Here is a 17433-nt window from a genome sequence, read left to right on the forward strand (position 1 = left end):
TCAGCACATTTTCTTCCTCTCTGACCCTGTGCTGCTGTGCAGAGTGGCAACAATGACAACCCAAGTGCTCGCCAAGTAAACGTGACCATGAGTCATAAAGGTAAATCATAGCCATATATACAATCATGACACAATCATTAGTCATGTGGTAAAGCTTCCAACCTGATATTAATAAAGAAGTTCATTATTCAAATTATAAAAATGTCTACTACTAACCATCTGCATTTCAGAAGGCACATTACAGGCAACTATTCCTTTTATCATTTAACTTTTGGTCTTTGCTTACAAAAATTAGAAAATAATTGAGTTTTGAAATACACAAAAAAAAGATTACCTTATTTCAGCATTTCCCCCCCAAATAGATATGTTCTGTACATTTTGCTAAAGTTTTGTCCCATTTTACATGTAAGCACATGACATACTTGCATAATTTTGAGCTTACTGGGGCAAGACTTATCTACTTTTATCATCACATCAGCATCATCACGTGGTATCAAACTCCATAACACCATTAAAACAGAAAGCACCACAGGAAACAATATAGTCTTCTTTACAAAATGCTTTAATATTTACATCATAAAAGGATGAAACCAAAGAACAAGGAAGAGATGAACAGATGTTAAAAAGGACACATGAATAATACCTTTAGACATGGCTCTCATTCATCTCAATCCAATGGTCTTTCAGTCATTCACATTAGTGACACACTATAAAAACATACTGGTCCTGGGAAAAAAAGGACATGCCAAAGTTTGTTTTTTACATTCCTGTAAACATCAATAAACGGTGGTTCTATAGGTGCATGAAACTATAATGACTTAGACAGCAAGTATGTTACAAAGGAAAACCAGAAGATTCACTATAGAATAGGCCCTCTTTGGAAAAAAAATTGTCAATTATTTTGTTGTCTGCATGACTCATGTAACAAAAGTGCCAAAGGTTCACGTTACAGTTTTGAGTTGTCGGGTTGGCGATGCCTGAATTGGACGCTGCCAATTTCTTTTGATACCATAGTTGCATACGTGTGCAACAGTGCAAAAGGTCAACTGAGTCAGACAATGTGACGCAAATAACTTGATACCGTCTCCACTTTGAAACTCGTCGCCATGGCAGTACAGTAACTATGTTATTAGGACCCCGGTAAAAGCTACCAAATAAAAACAGGTTTGAAGGAAGAAAAGCATTCATCACTCTGCTTATGCAAAATACTGCTTAATCAAATGTTTAGATTATAAATACATTTTTAAAATATTTACATAGCAAAAAACAACAACGATCTCAATGAAAATAACCTCATAAAGCCATTTTATTACTCATCTCATTTAATTCAGCCTTGTAGGGCTAGTGCAGGTAGAGACAGAGCTTGTGCAGTGGCTCACCACGCATCAGATTATCATTTGAAATACATGATTCAAATTAACTTTTTAAACAATATTTGAACAACCTGCTGAGTGGCTTCCCACTGAACAAGCCCACGGTCGGACCAATCCGGGTTTGGTCGTTTTCCTCCCACGAACGACAGACTCCTCACTCTGCAGCCAATCAGAGCAGCCCGCCACTCCAACCCAACTGGGCACTCCTGCCTGTAGAAAGTGCATCTATGACAAAAAGATCAGGGGCTGGGGCTATTCTGAATAAATGCAGGGCAAACATCTCTGTTAGGCTTCTCACACACACACACACACACACACACACACACACACACACACACACACACACACACACATACACACACACACACACACCCACGGTGGCTCCTCTCTGTGGTCAAACTGTGGCACTGCAATGCATTCTCACAGCGGGAGATTCAGCTCGGTTAGAGAGCAAAATGCTTCATATATTCTGGTAATAATCCACAGAAACAAGAGTGTGACAAGAAGTGCCTCCTACTGTGAGGTTGGGGTGGTGGGGTGGTGGGAGGAACAATCCATGAAGAAAATCTTGACAGCTTGATATGAATCTGTATAATTTATTAAATCTGTTCAATAGCTGCGCGCCAAAATGACAGAGACAGTATGGTTGTGTGTCTGTGGGGACATGTTTCTTTTCTGTATCTGTGTGTTTTTGTATGTCAGAGATGTTTCTTATATACAATGTCCATGCTTGTCTCTCGCGCTCCCCCCCCCCTTCTTTCTGTCTAGCTGTTGGTGACAGTGGTACCACTGCCCAGCTTGATGATCATTTGCTGGCAGTCGTGGAGGGTCCTCTTGTCTCCCAGCTTCTCCAGGGTGCGGGCTGCGTCCGCCAGCATGCCCACCCTTTGGCCGGGAGCCGACAGAAAGGAGGGAGGAAGGTAACGGCACGCCAGCATCACGGCCTCCGCCTGCTCTCGCTGGCCTGGCCGCGTCTCGCACTCTTCTGCGGGCAAAAAAACACAAACAATGTTGTTACCGTGGTGTTTCGGGTGAGCTTTTCGATGTCATCAGCTACCAGCAGCCAATCAGACTTTTGCAGCTCCTTGTTTGATTACTAATGGAATTTAGTGTAGTAAACAATAATTTATCAAAATAGACGAGAAGTTGATTAGAGCCACTGATTACAGCAATTAAGTGTCTCTCAGCTTACTACAACTTTTATTTAAAAAAAGTTGTGGAGAGCTGCAACCAACCAGCTTCTATTTGAATAGCAAGAAAACACAAATCTAAAATTGGATGCTCGGAGAATAGCAGCATCCACAGTTGAGGTTTATTTGTATAAGTTTACTAGTTTCAAAAAATGTTTTGCTTCCTGATTTAATGCTACCTAATTAGATCTTGATAATGCACTAATTTGCCTCTGAAAAAACAATGATGGTTATGTGATCAGAGCCTTTCATACTGCCTGCAATATCTAAAAATACAACTTATAAAACAGTTAAACATAGTTACTTGTGCAGAGTGGATGAAAAATATAAAACAACAAAAAGGTACGTCTCTGCGCACACACACACACACACACACACACACACACACACACACACACCTACCTGTCTTGGCTCCGGGCGTAGCTCTTCGTCGCAGCGAGCGATCCAGCAGCTGATGTGTGCGGGTGGGACTGGCCCCTGCCATCAGCCTGGCTGTAGCTTCATGAAGGAACAACTGGAAATGGATTGAGGGAAAAAGAGATGAGAGGAGGAGGAGGAGGAGAGCATGTGATGATGACTCATACTGAGTGTTTAGCTCTACCTCAGAGAGACTTTGAATCTTTGTGAACAGGGCTGCTAAACACTTGCCTCAGGTGTGTGTGTGTGTGTGTGCGCATATGTTGCAACACTCCCCAGTTAATTTCCATGGAGAATTGTACTATGCACTGCCTGCAAATATGTGTATATGCTACATGCTTTTCCTAATGCGTTGCCATTTTGTATCTGAATCCTTCTTTGGATTTGTCATTCCAGGTATGTGCAGCATGTAAGAATCTGTCATGATGCCTGTGCGTTCCTCTTCTACTTGTCGGGTTATTAGGATTTTTTTTTAAAAGGCACGTTTTGATGAGCAGCAGTTTTAAGTGCCTGACACATACAATACAAATACAATACAAATCTGTCTGTCAGCCGAGTATTCATGTTTGGATGTCTGCTTGTGTGCTTGATTGAGAGGAAATAAAGTTTAATAACAGTCTAAATGAAATAAAAAGTGTGATTGTATTTTAACAAATTAATGAATCCCCCAAATTGCTCACTAATTATAAGTCTAACTGTCCATTTATAAGTCCTAGCATGAGATAATTGACTAAAATGGACAGGTGAAACATAGTGTCCGATACGTACTCTTCGCATTGCAGGCCTGAAGCTGTGCGCCAGCTTGCGAAGAGAGCTTAGATCCTGCTGAAAGCCTTGGAGCTCTGGTGGGGAGGCCTGGTGGACCCCTGTGGGGCCACTGGTACCTACCAACCCTGACCACGCAGGACCGGCCCCCTGCTGCAGACGCCACACATTGGTCCTCATCACCAACAGGAGGTCACACAAGAGCAGCTGGACAACCTAGAGAGGGTTGGACGAGATTACGACTGAGGTGGGATGCATTTCACCGCCAGAGCAGTCACTGGCGCCACAAGCTGCAGAAAGGACACCACGTGTCTCTGTTTTAGATCTAAATTTAAGGGACATGCTTATAAAGAAAATGTGTTTCTAATACAACTGTTGATACACTTAGAGCAAAGCAATATGGAGGAAAACATCTGACAAAAGGTGTGAAGACAGCATGTTTTGGTTCGGAAAAAGTGTCCTGTTAAAACTTCTACAGTACAGTAACAGTATTATAATGGTAAGTCAAACTATAGCTGCCATTCTGAAATATTTCTGAAAGAAATATGATTTTGTTATTGCTTTGTAATGCTAAATCATTTTTATTTATAAAAAAAAAACCTTGTATGCTGACAATGAAAAGCAGATGAGTAATACACAAAGATATTGCCCCACTACTAACAGAGTTTTGCTTCAAGTTGAAGGACATAGCGCCCCCTTCCCCCCCACCCCACCTCGCTGTGTGTGTGTTCTGCCGTTAATGGCCCAGCTCTGTGTTGCACTGCAGGTACATTGCACTCCACTGAGACACACATGCAATGCAACTACAATGCACCACAGCTCTGGACGGAGACGTGCACACGCTGTGAGCTGCCTATCCACCAGCATCACCATCTGCTGAACGCCAGAGGGTAGGACATCGCGGTATCACAGAGAGGAGTTGCTGCAGGGGATTCGCTGTCAGTGGTAAAGTGCGTGGCCCTTTATTGTGAAAAGAATGTTGTGTGTGTGCACCCTCAAGTGATTATGTAATTGATTATGTATGCAATTTTCTGTGTTTATAATTTTCCCACATGCGTGGGCACATCTGTCACTGTGTGCATTTATGTGTATGTTATTTTTTAAATAATTTTAATGCAGATGCTGTCGCTCTCACAAAATCCTCCCTCACAGGAATAATAAAAATCAACTTGATTCTCCAAGTGGTCGTATCTTTGTGTGTGTGTACCTTGTCTAAACTGGAGCTGTGGCAGTGTGGTCCTAGGTTGAGGCTGTCTCGGAGCAGGGAGCTGGCCTTGTCGCTGTAGCTCAGACTCAACTGGCAGTTTTCTGGCTTGGACAGCAGAGCCCTCACCGCCCTGAATGTGTTCAGACACGAATTGGGCAGAAGACTCCTGACAGAGCGAGGGGGGAAAGAGTCAGAGGACAGAGGTTAAAAGTTGTGGAAATGTATGTGTGTGTGTGTGTGTGTGTGTGTGTGTGTGTGTGTGTGTGCAGACAAAAGTTGTGCAACACTCTTAAGGCTGGCTGGAGAAGTTCCATTGTGTGTATATGGTCCAACTTACTCTGCGTTCTGCAAACTGCGGGGCAAGTGCTCCACAGTCGGATACAGTCTCTCCGCCGCAGCGTCATCTCCTTGGAGCCAGTTGATGATCACCACAGCAACAGAGGACCACCACTTGGAGTGGGGGTCGCAGCCTGGAAGTCGGAAAAGCAGTCAGTGGTGAGACACCCGCACACAAACAAACAAGCAAATATTTCCCCCTCTGCACACTTTTACATTTACATGCATGACAGTGCACACACACATACACTCCACAGAGAGAGACAGCTGCTGTCTGTATTTTGACCTCTGAATCACTCTGTTTCTCCCCTCTGGCACAGTCACAACATGCTGAGAGAAAGCAGCCATTTTGACGACTCCCTCATGATGGAAAACCTCTCCATTTAACATTGGGTAGCGCGCACACACACACACACACACTTCTCAAACTGTGTGAGCAAACTGAGGCTCTGCCAAGAAAAGTCTCCCATTAAAATCTGTGCACAGACTTCCCTCCCTCCCACCTCTCAAGGTGATCACCGAATTGACAGTGCTGAAGATAGATGAAGCAATCTAGTGAAGGCCTCCCTTTCACCTAGCCCCCTTTCGCTCAGATCACTGATCAGTGAGGACAAAGGAAAGGTGGTGGGAGGGTGGAAGTCAACCCACTGACAATCAGGCTACTTGACCTCGATAGCGGGGAAATGAACTTAATCTCGCTGCTTCTTATTTTGCGAAGACACTATGGAAATCGAAGTTGGGGCAGGCGAAGGAAAGATGCGGGAATAGCAAATGTATTTTAGAGAAGACAAGTAGCGATGAAGTAAGGAGCCAAAAATCAACACTTGAATGTGTTGATGTACTCAAGCAACAGATGTAGTCTCAGTCACTGAGTGATAGGCTGCCACAGTTTAAGAAGCTGATTTTGGGCTGGGATTCAAAAACTGCTGGCATTAGTTGGCACTAATGTTTTTTGAACAAGCTCGGAGTTAACAGAAATGACTTACCAGTCACAGTAGCCATGTTGGAACCAATAGCAAAGGACTGGGAGGTGGCACCAGCCGCATCTGATGCACTAATCAACAGTTGGAGGTACTCCAGGGCGTCAGCATACTCCCTGAGGAGAGACACACAATGAAGGGTTATTTTGTTGCCACATGAGCATAAAATGAGAGTAAGTCTATTACTGCCAAAGGATTAATTATTTCAGCTTAGTTTTTTTTTTTTTGTCAATTAAGTTATCCTTACTGTTGCTGTTACCCTTTTACCCTGCTTTTAGTTATACAAAGAATGTAAAAATACATCAAATAAAAGTAAACCAACACAGAAATTCCAATAAAAGATATAAATGGTAAATAAATTGCACAGTGATTTGGAAGTATGTTTTTGTTTTCTCACCCCTCGCCCTGGCTGGGGCTTTTCTCTTCATGAGGCTGGGCCACACAATATAGAGCCTTCTCCAGGAGGTGTTCTCTGAATGCCTGGGTCACCTGGGCCAGGGGATCCACTGTAAAAGTTCCAACAAACCATGAACATGAGAAATACAACTGCCTGAGTGAGCATGTACAAACCAGGAAGTGTGAACTATATTTTGTCTGCACTGACCAGTATTGCCAGCCTGGCTGTAGATGCTTTCTCTAGGTGTGCTGCGAATAGCCCAATCCCCATCCACAAAGAAGCGGTGACCTAGTGGGTGACAGAGCCACTGCATTGCTGGAGGCACACTGCCACTGGATGACAGGCACGCCTGGCGGGCACTGCTCAGGAATACACGCTATCAGGAGGAAAGAAAGTACTCAGTTAAGTACTTCCCTCTAATTTCTTATAAAAGTGGGACTGCGGACAGCTTATAGTTTACTAATGATGTTTGGGTTCAGTGTAGTAGCTCATTTCAACAACCATTAATGACTCAGTTTATGTTAATTAAACATGGAAAACAAATGAACCAAAAATCAACTCAAAACTGCTTGCTGTTTAAGTGCATACCACTTGAACTCTAAACAACCAACAGCATCCAAGAAAATACAAATAAATTAAATTAAATATTAAACATTGTACATTATAAATCACTGAGCAAGATGTGCCTGTGTAAACTAAAGGGACTTACGGAGGTAAAATGCAGGATCCTTGGCAGGCTGGCTTTGACCCGTAGAGCTGCAGAGACGTAGACCTCAGCCAGAGAGGCTACGGGCAGGCAGGAGCCAGCACACTCTGCCAGGTTCACGGCACTCAGAGCCATGTGCACTGCTGACAGGTGGCTACCATTCAGCTTACCTGTATGCACAGGTTGAAGACAAAAACATTTATATTTTTTTTTGACAGTGATACAATAATCAGGACAAGAAATCACATAAAAGTAATAATTACTTAAGCTGAATGGTTTTGCAACCTTAGTCTAAACCTTTTATTGGCACTGAATCAAAATAAGTTGCTCTTTAATCACCTGAGATAAGCTTCAATTTAGTTTTTCCCCCACCAACCAACCTGTCATGTGTAGCTGGTGCAGGCGGTGGTAAACCAGGGCGGCGTCACGGCTGCTTTTGCAGGCGTCCTCCTGCAGGGGGCGATCAGATCGCAGCCCTCCAGCCCTGGCAGCCAGCCAGCGGCCCACCCAGAGGCGCTGGAGACAGAATCTTAGCAGGGACCAGAGTGCAGCGCAGGCCAGGTCCAACTGGGAGGTGGGTAAAGGACGACCGAGAGCCTTTAAACAGGTCCACAGGTTCTGACTGGCCTGGGCAAAATCTCCCTGAAGAGGGAGAAAAGAGATCAGAGATGATAAGGAAGAACAGATAAAAAGGTGACCCAGAGCAAGTCAGTTAAGACAGGAAAATAACAAAAAGGTAACTTCTGAGGGGTATAGCGACATAGGTCTCTCTTTTGGAATGTGGTGTTGCTTTTAAAAAAAAGGATCAAATGTCTCCATGAGGATCATTATAATTCATCGATATCAAGCAAAACAACATACTCTAGCTAGGTCCAGGTCAGCCTGCTTGCGGTGCCTCCAGAACAAGACAGAGGATCCAGAATGTGGTCTGGTTACAGGCTCTCCATACACCAACAGTCGGATCAGAACCCCAGAAACCAGAATACCATTCAGTAGCCACACCAGTATGGTTGGCAGCATCCAGTCCATCCAGCCCCACGAGTCCGCTGCAGAAAACACAACTTATTTGAATTGAAGGGTAAACATTTTGGAGTCATAATTTTGAATATAACACATGAAAGCAGAGCTTTTTTTTATAATTTGAGCACCCTGTACCTGCAATATCCACACCCAGGATGCTCCTTCCCGCATGATGGGAGGCTCCAGGGCTTCCGGGTGAACTGCTTCCAGATGAGCAGAGCAGGGCTGCCAGAGGGTTGAGGGAGAGGAAGAGGAAGGTGAAGCCGCACAATGCCATGCGGGAACGGTCCAACATGCCGGCAGCTCTACCTCCTGCTGACGAACTGTCTACAATGCCCACATTCGGCTGCAGAGTAGAAGAGAGACCAGAGAGATGCCTTTGTGTTAGCAAAACTCAATGTGACAAGTTGAGCGTGGACAGTACCTCCATTCTTTACTCTGCTGATGAAGTGCAGCGGTGATTGATTTAGTTCAGCAGTTTTAATGAGAGCTGCATACCTTGGTGTCCTCCACCATCGGACTGTCAGGCTCAGTGTCACTGCCACAGTGTGAGAAAGAGGTGGGGGAGCCCACGTCGGAGGCTGGCGGGGTGGGCAGCTCATTCTTCACATCAGCCTGTCCATCCACCTCCATGGCAACCAGGTCCTTGAGAGACTCTGAAGTAGGAGGGTTAGAGGGTCAATCAGTGTCGAAAAACGTAAAGGCATCTTCGGCCTTCAATTCCACTTAGAGGCTGCAGAAGACCATTTTCACTTTTGTCATTTGAGGATAACAGTAGCTATCAATAGACCTCATCACAGAAAGGTCAACTGAATTACCTACTTTAAAGGAACTGAAATAAACTGCAGAGAAGCTGTTATGGAATAAAGAGGAGGGAAAGGTTTTAAGCACGTACTGTTTTTCTGGGCTGCCATTTTCAGAGCCATGTTCTCCTGCTTGAGTTTCTGGTTGGCCTGCTGCAGGTAACGGATGTAGTCGATGGCTTTCCTCAGCACTGCAGACTTGTTGAGCTGTGAGAGAGTAAAAACACAAACAATAATATAATTAGCGTCTTCTGCCTTTTCTTAATGTTGCTGATAGCCAGGTCTCACAAAAAGCACACACTCTTAGAATCTATCAGCACTTAATTTTTCTACGACATGGGGAGACTGCAATGAAGTCAAGAGATACTCTTTCCTACCTTGGCCTCAGTGCCGGCCACCAGATCTTTGAGCTCGATGATTTTGTCATTAATAGAGGAGCGGTAGCGCTTCTCGATGGCGTTGTGTGCTGTGCGCTTCTCGCCTTTGTGCGGCAGCCCAGTGGTCTTGCTACTGATGGCGATGCGGTTGATGGGTAGCTTCTCAGCGTCCACCATGACAGGCACCGTGGTCAGGATGGTGCCGCCGCCCATGAAGGCCTGAGGAGGTAAATAAGGTGGCACAGGAGAAGAAAGTATTTAACAGCATCTGACAGCAGTGATTCTAATGGTACTTCTATCTTACAAGTTCAATTTAATTCAAATTATTGATTTGATCACCGTAGTTGTCTTGCTCCGGATATCAGTGACAGTTAAATATCTAAAGTGTAAACTCAGCTGCAATGCCTTGGCAACAAAGCACATTGTACGCTCTCATTATTGAGTTGGACATGATGTGCGTACCTGCAGTGAAGCGCTCTGTACGGAGGTGGTGTTGGCCAGGGACGTGGGAGAGGCCACAGTTGTGACAATGCAGGGGTCATGCTTCAGAGTGGTCAGCAGCAGAGAATCGGCCTTGATGAACTGGGGCTGCAGCAACACCTGAGAAGACACAATCAAACACAGGAAATATATACAGTTTAGTTGTTTTTATTCCAAAATAGACAAACAAACAGTACACAGAATTTATTTTGGGTGCCAGTGTAACGCACTTACAGGTACTTGCTGTACGTGGGGTGCAATGGCTTGAACTGGCGGGCTTGCTGACGTAGTCAGGAGAGGAGAAGTGGTAGTCAGCCCTTGGATCTGAGTCTGAATGGTCACTGGCTGAACACTTTGAGGTGAGGACGACAAGCTGGTAGCGGGTTGGCTTACACTGCCGGGACCGCCAGCTGGTAAAATAGTTATGACAAGGATTCCTTTTAGCCTTAATTCAAGCTTGTTTAAAGGTTATGACATATCCATCACCTCATTACTTTTCAACAGGAAAATTTACAGAGCATGAAGTAATTGCTTTCATTTTAAGTATTGCAGAGTTGATTTAGTTTTCCATGCAGACAAAACAATATCCCTGTTTCCATTATACATTGTTGATTGGGGGTGTGACGAGATTTCGCGAGATTGAACTGTGACGATATTTCTCATCAGGTAAAAAGCTGTCTCGCGAGACTCACGCAAATTACATTTTTCACACGCTGTCAAGCCACACATTCATTTTCTCACGCAGTGAAATACAAATGTAGTATAACTGATAAGATAGACTCACAGTGCGAATCAACTCCACCCAGCTGATTGACACCGCCGTACTCCCTGAGAGTAATCAGCCGGACCCGCTTGTGTTATGGTCCGGTGTACAGCTGTAATGAGTGGTAAGGAATAGCTGATAGAGTTTTGAAACATAAACATCTGAAAACTGAAGCGCAACCTTGCTCTGTTTGGAACTGGGAGCTGCACTTTATCTGAGCTGGCGAAGTTAACATGTGTGTGGATGTGTGGTGAGATTTCTGCCTGATCAAAAGTGTTTCAGTTACTTTCTGTTTCACATGCAACATGCAGTCCCAAACTGCGTCGATCAAACCGTCTGAAGGGGAAAACGTTACTTCCAGCGGATTAATAACGTAATGCACAGCAGAGTAAAGGGCAGGTAGAATTCTCATTAAATGATGACGTTAATCTGGTAATATTGTGACTTTTTCTGGACACGTCAGAGAACACAGATATGTGGTAGAGATTCTGAATGTGCAAAAAGATGTTACTTCACCAAGCAAAGACAAAGAGGAGGGAAAAATCATGACTCAGCAGGGATGATATTACAGGAGAAAAGTTGTTCTACAGGAGAAATATATCCAAAAGCAACACAGAATGACTGAGAGCTGAACTGACTTAGATTCTGTTGTAGTTAGTGAGTTTGAATCTCACCTGCAACCTGAATTTGCCCCCCCCCCCTCAAAAATCACCATAAACTGGTGCAGAAACATTCATCAGAATGCTGTAAATTATGAATTTATACTCACAATTTTCATATAATTCAGCTTTCAAGATTTCTTAAAAATAGTGTTAAAATGTCGTCTCGATCTCGTGAACCCAATCTCAAATATTGTCTCGTCTCGTGGGTTAAGTGTCTCATCACACCCTACTGTTCATTTGTACATTTCATATTAGTGACGTCAGATTCGAGCACTCAAACAACAAAGCTCTACTGATATTTTGTTGCTAACAAAAGCTGTAGCTGACAATTATACACGAAGAAATTAGACCAACCAACACACTGCATCAGTGTTAGTCAATATCAGCTTTTTCTTTTTTCCGCTGCGATGTGTTGCGATGTTTGTGAAAATTTTCCCAATCTTTTCAATTCTTTTAAATAGCAGGTTACCTGTTACAACTGCGAAATTACCAAATTGGTACTAAGCCAAAACAGCATACTGGTATTGGTCAATGAAGGTGAATAAATATTAGATATATTTGTATTGGTTGAAAACTATTGGTTATTGGTGCACGGGCACGGGCTGCAGCTTGTATGCATACATAGTACAATATGAACATACACTGCCGTGTGCAAAACAATCAGTGTAGACTAGACAAAGCATTTGCATGTAGCTCACAGACTCCCGCACTGTTGACCAAACTCTATTAGATTAGGATGGGAGATGAGATCAGCTGAGGTTGAATAAAAAAGTGTCCTTCTTGTTTGGTGAATGCAATACACATGAAGCGCCCCCTTGCAGGGCACTGGAGTTTAATTTGTATGAGATTTCCAAACTAGACTAGCACGGGAAACACACATCTGCTTTTAAATACATCGGCCCCAATGTTGTAATCTATTTAAACTTATTAACTATTTTAGTTGAAGGTGTGTACAAGAGGCAGCTGCAAAACCGTATGCCTGTATCAACATTTAACAGACAAGCCGAGAACAAAAAGATCTGGCGGATTCTTTTTTTTTTTGTATGTTAATATTTTACAGAAGAATTAGCATAAAAATGATGGCACTCTAATTCTTATCCTTGATTTTTAGCATTTCCTTCCTTTTTAAAATAGAACAAAAGTTATGTCGCTCTCTGTCTTAGTACGTAAGTGGGTGTTTTTAAGGTCCCATCCACACTACTGTGTTTTGGTTTTAAAACTTGACTTTTTGCACCTCCCATCCAGACTTAAAACTGCGGAGGGCGTTTTAGTGAGGGCAAAAACGGAGGACTTTAAAAACGATGACACAGATGCTCACGTTTGGCTCTCTGATTGGGTCTTATGAGTAATGCAAAGCAGAAACTTTTTGATTTGGTATTTTTATTAAAATATTTGGTACTGTGCAAACACTTATAGCCTACACTTGTACTGTGCATGTCGCTGTTTACTTTGCGACCACTCCCAGTCTGTTTTCCACTGCCACAGTCGCTTTTAACTCCTGTGTTACATTCAGAAACAGTCCCAGCTCGTTATTGATCCATGCAAAAAAAATATCTGGTGTGGTTCTTCATCTGCATTACTTTATTCTTTCACCAAATCTTCTGTTACTATGCGCAGTGTACATGAACAGCCACTAAATGTTCGTTTTCTGTCGTTTTAGGCCTTGTCTAGACGAACACGGGTATTTCCAAAATCGTGACTTTTTCCACGCGGTTTGGCCATTCGTCTACACGGAAATCCAGTATCGGGTCACTAAAACCGGACATTTTTGAAAACCCCTGCCAGGGTGAGGACTTGAAAAAACACTGGTTGCAGTGTTGTCCTGTAGACAGTAAAACCGGAGATTTCGCCTTGCAACGTCAGAATGCGCGCCGTTATATGCTGTGTTTGATGCCAGATTGTGCACCACTGCCTGCTTTATTTTAAATTTTATTAGGCACTGATTGGCCAACATGGCTTTACAGTTAGGGTCATATCGCTGCCTGGTGGTTTGGCATGTTCTTGACAGTGCTTGATAGCGTGTTTTTGCATTTTCATGTAGACAGAGATTTTTTTTTAAATGAAGGAGGAAAAACTCCGTTTATAAAAATACCTGTGTCCATGTGGACTAGGCCTTAGGTTAGACAGAGAACAACTCTGATACACAGCTAAAACACTGGTGTGGACGGAGATTGTATTGGTTTTAAAACTCTGTTTCTAAACTAAAATGGAGCAGTAGTAGAAGGGGCCTAATGCTGTGGACTCCTGTGCCATTCTGAATAACCCAGGAGTTGTCACTTTGTATCTCAAGAGTCAATGAAACAGCAATGCATGCAGGAAAACATCTTATACAAGTATTGTTGAGAAAGATTGTTACAGTCTAATCACTGAAGAATTAACACCGATGATGGTACCAGTTTAAGAAACTGGCCATTTAAAACTTCTTTTTTATACATCTGCAGCTTTCGGAGAGACAAATATGACTTGAAGTCTTTTCTAAATTTTAGACAATTCAAAAATAACAAAATTGTCAAATGCCTATTTCTGGTTAAAACCTGCTAATGAAGGTTGTTAAAAAATACACGGAAAAAATAAGATAAAAGGACAGCAGGAAACTGACTCAGGGACGTTCTTTAGAGAAGACAGGATACATTTGTGGATATATGATTGATCCAGTTAGAGACAAAGAAAATAGGGCCGCAATAACCTACATCAAAAGAGTGCTTACCTGTGAAGCTGTTTTGGCTGCTGAAGTTGGTCCGGATCTTTTGGGACTGAGCCTGGGCTTGAAGTTGTGTCTGCGGCTGCAGCTGTGGCTGGGTCTGGGGTTGGGGCTGCTGCTGGGGCTGAGGCTGGGGTGGAGTCTGGGGTGCAGGCGGAGTCTGGGGTGCAGGTGAGGCGAAGAGGGCCTGGGGCATGGAGCTGAAAGCTGAGTTCGGTCCTGGTGAGCCATGCGGTGAAGCTGCCTGGGCTGGGGCAGACTGGCTGCTGAGAATGGGTTGGGGCTGCTCCACCTGGGGCTGTCTGAGGCTCGGAGCCAGCTGCAGAGACGTTGGATGCTGCCTCTGGGTGCAGTTGGCCACCTGGGCCAGGGGGGACTTCTGGAAAGTGGGAGGCTGGAAGGCCTTGTCTGGGGTGGAGGAACTACGGGTGATGGGAGGGCCCAGGAGTGCATCCAGGTGGGGGCTACTGCTAAGGATTGAGGAGGAAGGCGGAGGTACGGTAGTGGCGGCTGGGGGGACAGTCGGGGTGATGGACTGGGTCAAACCAGGAAGCTCTTGGGTGGGAGGAGGCCCTGTGTATGGGTTATCAAAAAGTCCTCCAAACTCCATGTCCTGGCTGTTGATGAGCTGTAGCATGTCTGAAAATGGAGAGAAATCCGAACCACCATCACCGCTACTGATCACATAGAAAAACACAAGAATCAAGTACAGTTCTGAATTGAAGACCTGAGCATTTGTTAAGAAACAATGTGTTCAGTTTGGCTCATTGATTACTGAAAACAACTTCTCAGTAACAAACCCACATGCACAGTGTTTATGATATAACAGATCAGAGAGGGGACTCAAAAGAACGTTACAGAATACAAGGATCAAGGTAATTTTATACAACACAAGGTTCAACAAAATTTAAGTTTGTAACAGATTATTAAAGTTAGATCAGTAGGGGTTAACAAATAAATTAAATAAATCAATATAGGCCTATACAGTCATTTATATCCATATACACAGAAATAATTCTGCAGTGCAACCATAGAGAGTGCAGTGCATTTTCTAAATTTGCATCTGGGAGAATGTAAATCACATTAACAGGATAGTGATGATAATATGGCAATAACCATTGTGTATAAAATAACTTCATGCAAGGAGGAAGTACTGTACATCTAACAAAGCTTTTACTGCAGTGTGGGATAAGAACACACACATTTTACCACCAGAACCAGTGTAAAACATTCAAAATACAAATAAATATTTGCATTTAGTTTAGTTAGATTTATGACAAATGTCTGTTAGGACGGTTTAAAACTCTGTTTCATCAGATCTTGGTTTTTTATTTATACTTAAAAAAAAGAAAGAAAGACATGAACTAGAACCAGGATTGACTAATATCCAAAATTGGATTTGCGTTCAAAGTGCATTATGACATACACTGTAAAAACACACAAAATACACATATAGTGTACTTTCTTCATGTAATGTTCCTTAATCAAAGTGCAGCCAGGCTATTTATAGTAGTCCTGCAGCTGTGGGCCAAAGTACTGTAAGGGACCAGCAAAAATTTGGCCCCAAGTACAGTGAAAAACATATGAAAGAGTCATGAAACTAACTTGGTAATGGTCTTGCAGCTACTGACTCATGGGTTCCCATTAGCATAAGAGATCTAAAATGTCTTTAATATCATAGGAACTGGTGTGGCTGAGTGGGCAACGCTTTTAATATCTGTTCTAGAAATATATTTTATAATTTTGACCTCACCAGGAATATACCGCAAATAATAAAACGCATGTATGTTGTGAAAGGAGTGAAACGCAGCTCCCTGTATTTGTAATCCAGTGTTTTGTATGAGGTGATCGCTCTTGACCAATCAGAGCGCGTCTCAGAGACTTGCTATGCCGATCAGCTCAAGACAAGAGAGAGGGAGCGCTGTCTGTGCGCGAGGTTACCATCGAGCAACACCGCCGAGGGTTACTGTCGGTCAAGTTTAGGAAGTGGGCGAGAGCGGCTGCAGGATAGGCATTACTGACTGCAGTTTACCACAGTGGTGCTTTTCTTAAATACACGGAATATTATCATAAAACATATTAGCTATTACTGGGGAATCTCTAAGGAAACACAACATAATACATCACTGATATATGCCTGATTATGTCATGTTTTCTCTGCTCTGCATCCCTAACATTACATCAAACGAGTGATGAGAAAGTGACACATATATAAACAGCTGAATCCCTACGCCAGTATTTAGACATGCACAAACGTTATGCAAACGTAAACAAAAATATGGGAGGGGAGACGACATTTGTCAATATGTCACATCTTTATTATAGTGTTTTAATTTCTGGACAGCAATGTATATCTTTATTTATTTGAACTGCTCGGTGTTGAGGAGCTGTGAACCCTACGAGGAAGAATGAACGGCAGTAACCCCTGTCTGCTGGGGGCGGGGCGCACTCACGACCACTTAGCAGCACGCTAGCTTGACCTGTTCGCTTAGCTAACCCGCTCTAATAATCGATTTGTCTTACTGTACAGTAAGATTCGGGCAGTGATTTTTGATCATGCAAGAAACAACGCTGTAATCGCATAACGAGACCTACTATTATCGCCTCAGCTAAGCTCTAAATTATACTAGCCAAGTGATTAACGTTAGCTACGTTAGTCTAGCTGATGAAGGCTGATGAAAGCTAATACGCTGCAAGCTACAACGTTTCAGTAGGTCACTTGTAAATTAGTTATTTATGTTGGTATAAATGGAGGTTTTTAGTCCAAACATCAGATGTAAAATACAGGAGGCAGGTCAAGCTGATAAGTGAAACACACATGACATGCAGGAGGTAACGTTTGCGTTAAGTTGCGAGCAGTGTTGTTAAGTTAAGCAAACGTTACCAGCCACTGTTTTGTATTTTCTTACCGTCGATGTCGCTTAAGAGGGCCGTGTCGATGTCGCTGGGGTCATTGAGCGACAGTGTTGGATCCAGGTTATCCAACGAAGCATCGTCAAACGACAAGTTAACGTCATTCATCTTCGTCTCCTGTGTCTGGCTTAATGTGGAGCTGACTGGCTATCGAACCGCTTTGAAGGAAGAAAATCGGACACTTATTACGTCGCCTACATTTGCCAAAAGCGTCCGATCCCAAGTTACCTGAAACACGCGCAGAGTGAGCTGCAACTTTTTTTGACGTGCCCACTAACTCTTCACTCCTACCCCCATGACTGTCGGGGAAACTTGTCAAACCAAAGCCAAACACTGAAGCTCA

At 43.3% G+C, this 17433-nt stretch overlaps 1 protein-coding gene across 1 annotated transcript; it reads right to left on the minus strand.

Moving 5' to 3' along the window:
- Positions 1–541: 541 nt before the first annotated feature.
- Positions 542–17427, minus strand: srebf1 (sterol regulatory element binding transcription factor 1). The gene is made up of 19 exons (XM_038699585.1): positions 17087–17427; positions 14184–14816; positions 10286–10461; positions 10034–10171; positions 9572–9790; positions 9287–9401; positions 8890–9047; positions 8527–8737; positions 8233–8417; positions 7752–8013; positions 7375–7541; positions 6873–7041; positions 6666–6774; positions 6275–6384; positions 5290–5422; positions 4953–5118; positions 3749–3961; positions 2966–3077; positions 542–2358 (listed from the first exon to the last, which is right to left on the minus strand). The coding sequence occupies exons 1-19, from the start codon at positions 17196–17198 to the stop codon at positions 2138–2140; spliced, it is 3609 nt and encodes a 1202-aa protein (XP_038555513.1). The 5' UTR covers positions 17199–17427; the 3' UTR covers positions 542–2137.
- Positions 17428–17433: the final 6 nt, after the last annotated feature.

Source organism: Micropterus salmoides, unplaced genomic scaffold (genome assembly GCF_014851395.1).
Source record: "Micropterus salmoides isolate LMB-PRFRI ecotype aquatic unplaced genomic scaffold, ASM1485139v1 Ms_hic_scaffold_10, whole genome shotgun sequence".
Classification (NCBI taxonomy): Eukaryota; Metazoa; Chordata; class Actinopteri; order Centrarchiformes; family Centrarchidae; genus Micropterus; species Micropterus salmoides.

Bases quoted from the DNA above. Each gene is read 5' to 3' on its own strand.
- srebf1 (XM_038699585.1), bottom strand. From the start codon at position 17,198: ATGAATGACGTTAACTTGTCGTTTGACGATGCTTCGTTGGATAACCTG. The intron at 8,738-8,889 runs GTATGCAGCTCT...TCTACTCTGCAG, and splicing joins CGATGGTGGAGGACACCAAG to CCGAATGTGGGCATTGTAGA. The intron at 2,359-2,965 runs GTAGGTGTGTGT...TTTTGCCCGCAG, and splicing joins TACGCCCGGAGCCAAGACAG to AAGAGTGCGAGACGCGGCCA.